The sequence below is a fragment of the Moschus berezovskii genome, chromosome 14 (assembly GCF_049115385.1).
Source record: "Moschus berezovskii isolate FMDL1 chromosome 14, NW_MosBer_1.0, whole genome shotgun sequence".
NCBI classification, from domain to species: Eukaryota; Metazoa; Chordata; class Mammalia; order Artiodactyla; family Moschidae; genus Moschus; species Moschus berezovskii.
In genome coordinates, this window is record NC_142473.1 from 55611148 (window position 1) to 55619763 (window position 8616).

Sequence of the window (8616 nt, forward strand, 5' to 3'; positions counted from 1 at the left end):
CGAAGACCCAGCATAGCCGAAAAAATAAAAAGTTCAACTTGCAAGGAGGCAGAGCCTATCTTTACTGAATTTACATAATAAGTTCTACAGCTGATTTCTGCAAAATCCAATGAGATAAATGAATACTGTAAATACTTTTGGTAAACTTTTTCAACTTTGTACCTCAATATCCCCACCCATAGAACAGAAGTCTGACTTATCTATTGAGGATTGCTGCTGCTGCTGCTGCTGCTAAGTCACTTCAGTCGTGTCCGACTCTGTGTGACCGGAGGATTATGTAATAATAATAAAGGCAATGAATCAAAAGTTTTTTAAAAAGCCACAAAAGGGGAGAAAATATGAAAATAATATATCCAATAAAAGACTTGTACCAGAACATAAAAAGAACTCTGAAGACTCAATAGTAAGAAAACAACCCAATTTTATTTCTTTTTTTTTATTATTAATTTTTTTTAATTAAAAAAAAATTTTGTCACATCTGCCTTTATTGTAGTAACAGGTGGGACACTTCCAGCCACAGTGAAAAAAAAAAATTAATTTACAAAAGCAGGGATTCGGTGAAGCTGCCCGGTTAGAACCTTCGGGAGCTCATATGTAGATGCCGACCCAGAGCAGCAGGAAGAGGACTCCAAAGCCCATGAAGAGTGAGGCCACCAGGGAGATGAGGAGCTCTTTGTAGATATCCCGGGTGTACTTGGTGGATGTGACCTCATAAACGAAGAACCAGGCGGTGAAGAACATGCCAATGGCCAGCAGCACCACGGTCAGGTGGGGAAAGACAGCCGGGTTCACGGGGCTGGTGTATCTGCTCATGGCCTCAAGTTCCATTTTGCTGGGCACAGGGTAATCCGCCACTCCGCTACCGGAAGAAAAAAAAAACAACCCAATTTTAAAAAGAGAAAAAAGTGTTGAATAGACACGTCATCAGAGGGAAATAAGCACATGAAAAGACCCTCAACATTATTACTCATTGGTAAAATGAAAATTAAAACCATAATGAATTACTGTAACACTTCTGTTAGAATGTCTAAAATTTTAAATGCTGACCCCACATACTGGTGAGAATGAAAAGCAACCAAACACTTATTCACTGCTGGTAAGAATGTAAGATGGTACAGTTAGAAAAGAGTCTGGCAGTTTCTTTAAAAGTTCAACATATACCTATCGCATGATTCAGTCATTCCACTTCCAGGTATTTACTCAAGCAAAACAGAAACATAAATGACTTCTGAGTCACTGTCTTACTTGTGATAGTTATAAACTGGAAACAATCTAAATGTTTATCAGTATAAGAATGGATAAACACATTGTGGTGTATCTATACAATCGATGGATACAACTCAGTGATAAAAAGGAATGACAGAGATGCATTTAAAAATAATTATACTGAATGAAAATCAGAATAAAAAAGACTACATACTATTTTATTCTGTGTATATAAGATCCTAGGAAGTAAAACTATAGTAACACAAAGCACTATGGTGGATGCACGGGGACGGGGGAGAAATGTTGGTGGGAGGAAGGGATTGAAAGGGGCACAAGGAAATCTTTGAGGGTGATGGGGTGTGTTTATTACCTTGGTTGTGGTGATGGTTTCACATGCTAAATAAGATCAACACTAAATTTATGCTTTAAACATATGCAGTTTACTGTATGTCAGTAAACATACTTGTAGTCGAGGAAAGGGTTTTTTAACACTGTAATGAGATATGGTTCATCTATCAGATTGGCAAATATATATTTTACAGTAAATATGTTAGGAACAGCTAAAAATATTATTATTTCCTAATAGGGTAATCTTGTCTCTTTTAATATGAACACTCTGAGTCATTTTAAGCACAGAAAAACCAAGGCACAGAACACTTGTATACAACCTCTGATGTTATTTGGAAAAAAAAACATTTAAATGATTATATACTTAGAATATCTCTGGAAGAATAATAAAAATAGTTGCCCTTGAGGTAGACAAAATGGCTGGGGGGGGCGGGGCGGTGCTTAGGAAAGGAAGCAGGGAAGAAGGGAGAGTTTACTTTTCAGTATAGACATTTTGAATTTTGTGGCATGGGCATAAACTGCCTATTCATTAAATCAATCAATCTATTACATTATTCACTTTAAATTAATTTCTGGCATCAGTGACAGTGCTCTGCATCTCAGACTATTGTATTCCTTTTTCTCAGGTAGAAACATTGACATCTTGTGGACTTTAAAGATAATGCAGCTAGATATAATCAGTGAAAGAAAATGAAAGTTAGTTACTCAGATGTCTGACTCTTTGCAACTCCATAGGCAATAGCCTGCCAAACTCCTCTCCTCTGTCCACGGGATTTCCCAGGCAGGAATACTGAACTGGGTTGGCATTCGCTTCTCTAGAGGATCTTCCCAACCCAGGGATCGAATCCAAGTCTTCCACACTGCAGGCAGATTTTTACCCTCTAAGCCACCATTCTATTCAACTTCACTCCCCACTCCATTTCTTTTCAACAAATATTTGTTGAATGGTTACCCTTTTGGGTAAGCTGACCCAACCAACCAACCCTTTAAAGCTGACGCAGTTTCAATAATATTAAGCCTCACTTACTGAACAGCAGTGAGGCCCCAGGTACTGAAACAGCCATCGGGGTATGGAGCTCTGGATGGAGCCTGCAGTCAACAGGAAACATCATAGCAGCATGGTACATGCTCCAGCAGCGACAACTCCGGTGTCTCTGGGAGCACACAGCAGGCTGAGTGGTCAGGGACGTGACATCGGAGCTGAGCTCTGCAGGAAGAGCCAGAATTGGCCAGAAGAAAGGGACTGCAACAGCTCGGGTGGGCTGAGGGCACTGGGAGAATGGGTTACTGTAGGTAAAGGGAGAGCTACATGCAAATCTGCAGAGACAGTAGTTTTCTTGCATGCAATGCACGTTTGAGGCACAGCATGTTCAGTGTGGCTGAGCGTGGAGCAGCAGGGGATAAGAGGTGAGAAATTTGGGTTAACCAGAGAGGTTAAGCAATTTGTTAGGTTCTCTCAGCAAGTACATGGAATGCCAAGAATTTGAAAGAAAGACAATGAAGTTGCTCAGTTGTGTCCAACTCTTTGTGACCCCATGGACTGTAGCCTACCAGGCTCCTCCGTCCATGGAATTTTCCAGGCAAGAGTACTGGAGTGGGGTGCCATTTACCCCAGAATTAAATGACTCCAGTGCTTCCTCTCATTCTCAGTATGAAGATTTTGCTCTGTGAGCCTTTCCTGGGCCTTCACCTAATGCTTGCTCTCCCCAGAGTTGGGCCTCCCTCCATTCCTTCCTTTCTTCCTTCTGTCCCTCCCTCTTTTCCCTCCTTCCTTCCTTCCATCCAGCCAACCTTCGTTCCCTCCCTCCCTCCCTCCCTTTCCTTCCCTCTCTCTCTCCCTCCTTCCCTCTTTTCACATTGCTTGTCTGCTCCTGCCTTGGTGCTGGGGAGGATAGAGGGAAGGCTCTCTGGGTACCAAGTTGCTAACTCTGGTCTCAGAGGAACTGTTGCTCTGGTCATGTTGATGGATAAAGCTAGTCAATGAGAACGACCCTGCAGCAGAGCCTCTCTCCATCCCTCCAGCTTCCCTGGTGCCCAGGGTAGGGTGGGGCAAGCCTTGAACTTGAAAGCTGTCTCTCAGGGGTAGCCCTATGTCTGACCCTGTGCAAGTCATGGGTTTACTGAATGGTACTATGAGCAAGACTCTATTTTTAGTGTTGTGTGTCTCTTTTTAGTGTTTAACTCCAACAACCACTTTATGAAGATGATCACGATCTTATGTCCATTTTGAAGATAAGAAAACCAAAGTGTGGAAAGATTAAGTTGGTCAGTGCCACCCAGGTTGTAAATGGCAAAACTGGGGCTCTAATTGTCTGAATCCAAAGCTCAGACTCCTAATTACTGCAAAATATTGGCTGGCAGGAAAAAACAGATCTGTATGAAATAGACACTTCTGCTACACTTCCAATGACTCAGTATTATTGAGTTCATCATAATGGGTGCAGATCTGAAAAAGAGCTTTCTGAGACTTCAGGATGAGAAAATAATTGAGAGAAGGAATCTCTCTCACACATCTTTGTAATTCCCTGAGCCTGGTCTGGCATCTAGCACAGAGAAGGTGCTGGAGCAGTGACATCCGTACCAGTGAGTATTGAGCCAGAAGTGTTTAACTACCACACATCTAAGGTCAGGACTCACTCTACTGCCTGGTGTAAGGCTAAACATGAAGATGGAGTGAGGCTGATTTTAGAGAAGGGCTGAAAAAGCTAGAAACCAGAAAGGCTTTTATGGCTCTGGGATGTGGAAGATGGCCAATGATGACTAACTATAGATAAGCATCAATAAACAGAATGCTTATAAAAATTTACTTGGGATAGTAAAAAACAAGACACGGTACTAGAGGTACTAGAACATTATGTGGCAGTTAAAATGATGACTGTAAAAATTGCAAGTGCATATTCATGAGGAGAAATGAAAAAGGAAGCACAGATATTAAAATAGTTTCTTTGTAAAGGGATTTTAGATGAAACTTTAAGTTATTTTTCATAAAGTTGTAAATTGTAACTTTAAACAGTTAAAAGAAAAAAAGAATCCACTGAACTTTTCCCATTGTACCTAGTCAGTGAGCAGATACCCACATTCAGGACTGCCACGCATTTCAGGTTTCACCACATGCTCTGAATGGGTGAACAGTTCGTGAGTGTTTCCTCTCTATATTTTGCTTCCTTCTTTTACATCCCTTTGAAGATGAAATGAAATGGACATTTGGCATGTCAAGTTTAGAAAGGGATCTTGTTCCAGTGTCTTGGTGGAGAATATTCTGCAGGTATCAGGAAGAGGTGGTGGTGGTTTAGTTGCTAAATCATGTCCTACTCTTTTGGAATCCGATGAAGTGTAGCCAGTCAGGCTCCTCTGCCCTTGGGATTTCCCAGGCAAGTATATTAGAGTGAGTTGCCATTTCCCCCTCCAGGGGATCTTCCTGATTGAGGGATCAAACCCATGTAATCTGCACTGCAGCCATATTCTTCACCACTGAGCCACCAGGGAAGCCTAGAGACATTTTCCTCTGTCTCTTCCCCAACTGGTTCTGGACCACCTACTTTCTCCATTCTTTTAGTCACGAAATACATCAACTTATACAAATACATACTTGGGGAACAGCTGCCAAGTTTACACACTAGTTACCCGATCAAGCTCTGCTGTACAGCTCTACTACATGTGAGTTCTGGCTGACTCTAGACGAAAGGAACGATCATAGAGGCGGGGCTGCCACAATACTGTTGTCCAGAATGTGCACTGCCTCAGAATGCCTGGCTGAGTTGGTGAGTGAAGGCTGACGTCTAGTTCGCAGTTCAACCCCTGCCTTCCCGCCAAGCTGTGTATGCTTGTTGGAGCTGCCTCAGAAGTAGCGCCATTTTCTTTACAAAGACGTTGTCCACTTATCAAAGCTCTTGCCCTCAGGGACTGGGGAGGTGGAGGGCACTTTGTCTCACTTCTCCAAATAGGAGTCTCCTTCAAGGCTTATACCCTTAGCAGACACCCTGAGAGTGGGCTCGGGTTACTCAGACAAAGCTTCTTGGGAGAGAAAGATTTCCAGACAATTGTGAAGAAAGAAAGGAAGTTGGTTTTTTGGAGAGAAGCCTGGAGTGTACAGACTAATTTAGAATAGGGGCAAAATACAGCAGACACTCTCAGTGCCCAGCCTGTGTCTCCCTCAGACCCCACCATCTCTGTACCTGAGGGTTGCTCCAGAAACATGGAAAGCTGTCTTGCTCACCCACACTCAGCAGGCTGGATGTGCTGGGGGAATTAGCACTCCCAGACCTCAGCCAAAGACTGATGCAATTTGGAGGAAAATACCCCAGGTCCCCTATCTCTCAGTGATATGATCCTGAGGTACGCTTTGGACCCTTTCCCAGAATTCTCCTATGGAATTAAGCTCTAGTTGGCCTTCGAGGTGCTGGGCTTAGTAACACACCCTTCACTGGCTGCCTTCCTGCGTCACTTCCCTTAACTCCCCTGCAGATGGCCCCTTCTCCCTCTAAATAAACTACCTACATTAAAGTCTTGCAGGCAGAGGGAATCCACAGTAAGACACGGGTTTAAGCTGGCTGGAACAGTTTGCTCTGAGAGAAAGATGACACACGAGTGGGACAAGGGGGCAATGTGTTTAAGGACTTAGATACCAGACAGAGAGTTTTTAGACTTGATTTAAGAGAACATTCATGCATTGAGTGGTACATGAATATTTTTCCTACAATTTATTATTTTCACATTTGACGTACTAGGAATTCCTAGATTTCTACATATCTTGCATTTTCCACTGACTTCTAGCTAATAAAATCTTGCCTGAAGTCAGAGACGGTAGTCTTATCTGCTTGTTGCCAGTAAAGAGAAAGTCTGAGAGAAAATGTTATTAAGGTATAAGAGATGGAATTCAGAGCAATGAAGCCATTCTCAAGACCTTGTTAGAGAAAGATGAAGGCTGAGAATAGTCACAAGACTGTATCTTTCATGAGAGGATTTTTATTTGTATCCATCCTGTTCAATATTTTATTGCCTTTTTAAAGAGCAATTTTGTAAAGGTTATCTGAAAAGTCTCCTTAAAACATGGATCTTCAAAAATTTATTATTTTCTCTGGTAGGAAACTTTGAATCTCAAAGTATTGCATAATAATTGGTTGTCATGGGAAACTGCATGACTGTAACTGGTGCCTATAATTCCTGAAGGTATATAAATAGCCTAAATCCCTTTGTTCTGTAGAATAGTCTCAAAATTCTACATCTTATTCTTCTTATTTAGGCCCAGGATAAAATTAATAAACTCAGTGACTCTGGCAGATTCTTTGTCCTAAGACAAAACCTTTGAGAGATTTAAATTAGAAACTTGACAAATCTATTACATTCTCTCTGCCTTGCAGACTTAGAAATCAGGAGTAATCTTTCATAGAGGTATTTCCCTCTGCTATGCAAGTTCAGAAACTTAGAATTATCTTTTATATGTGGACTTTAATTAACCAAACTCACAGAGAATGCCTATTAAAGGAAATGACAGAATATCAATTTGTTAATTCACACTGGAACTCTTTCTGTTCATATTCTCTGGTCAAAGCTCTTTTGACTCATAGGCAGGCTACCCAAGGGGTCAAATGATAAACAGAAATTTGTCTAGTGTGCATGAGACCAGAACAAATGGAATTTGATCATTTGAGTGGTTAATGGCTTCAGATTAAGTTAGGATGACTCTCCTGTCCTGCTCTGAGGACGAAAACATTTGATGGATTTTTTTGACCAGAATCCTCTCTCCCATTGATGATACTTGAAATGACACTGCTAGTGTGTATCTTATGCGCTTCCTTTTTCTATACTCATGTCTAACCAACAAATCTTCTTTTTTTAAAATATATATGTATTTATTTATTTGGCTATGCTGGGTCTGCGTTGCAACATATGGGATCTAGTCCATGACCAGGGATTGAATCCAGGCCCCCTGCATTGGGAGTCCAGAGTCTTAATCATTGGACCACCAAGGAAGTCCCAAAAAATCTTCTGATGGACACTTTCTATTATTAGGTGTTTTTAATACCTTAAGCCAGTCCAGAAAGGTATGGTTTCTTAACTATAGGTTCATAAACAGGATAACTAGGGACTCAAGCACCTGAATATTGAATGCGTATTTTGTATCTATATACATTTTCTCTAGAGAGGATTCATAGCTTTTATCAGATTTTCAAAATGATCTGCTCTCTAACCTACGTTGTGAAGTGAAGTTAAGGTTCTCAGTTGTGTCTGACTCTTTGCAACACCATGGACTGTAGCCTACCAGGCTCCTCTGTCCATGGGATTTCCCAGGCAAGGGTACTGGAGTAGGTTGCCATTTCCTTCTCCAGGGGATCTTCCCAACCCAGGGATTGAACCCAGGTCTCCCACATGGCAGGCAGACGCTTTACCATCTGAGCCACCAGGGAAGCCGGAACCAGTTATATAAGCAAAGTCAAGTCCTACTAGCCTGGGTACTACTCCTTACAATGATTTTTTTATGTTTCTGCTTGAATTCATTATGTGTTGTTTCAAAGCACTAACTCTTCTGGAGGCTCTTTATTGCCCTTATTTCCATATTTAAGAGGATAAGGCTCTTCAATATAACCATGAAAGTTTTGATAGTGAGAAATGGAAGGATATTCTACAAGGATTGATAGATGTGAGCTGAAAGAAGTGTCCTGTCCAACAGGAGTTTAGTTTTTTTCAAAATCCTAATATACTCTATGTTATTTTGAAAGTTCTAAAATTTATTTCTTTTTGTGGCTAGCCTGTATGTAGGTCAGAATGTGTAGAGACTGTTTCATTAAAGCTGGATATCATGGTGGAAGTAATTCTAAGTACATTAGACTGAAGAGGATGAAATGTAAGTTTGAATAGGCATCAAATTAACAATAGGGGTGTATTTATATGGATTCAAGCAACAGAATTCAACTTGAGCACCCACAATTAGCTTTAACAGCTTGGTTGGCTAGTTTATTGAAGCTTGGACTCAGTGGTAGCCTACAGATAATAAGGTATTGAAGGGCCAAAATATCAGGGAGATAAGAATCTTGGAGTGGACCTAAATGTCCAGTTTCCCCA

The 8616-nt window shown here is 41.2% G+C and overlaps 1 protein-coding gene across 1 annotated transcript; it reads right to left on the bottom strand.

The window, feature by feature from the left end:
- Window positions 1-476: 476 nt before the first annotated feature.
- LOC129554020 (dolichyl-diphosphooligosaccharide--protein glycosyltransferase subunit TMEM258) lies at window positions 477-865 on the bottom strand. Its single transcript, XM_055422675.1, has one exon. It carries the CDS (start codon window positions 826-828, stop codon window positions 589-591), a length of 240 nt encoding a protein of 79 aa, XP_055278650.1. The 5' UTR covers window positions 829-865; the 3' UTR covers window positions 477-588.
- Window positions 866-8616: the final 7751 nt, after the last annotated feature.

Excerpts from the sequence above, each read along its gene's own strand:
- LOC129554020 (XM_055422675.1), bottom strand. The coding sequence starts at position 828 with ATGGAACTTGAGGCCATGAGCAGATACACCAGCCCCGTGAACCCGGCT.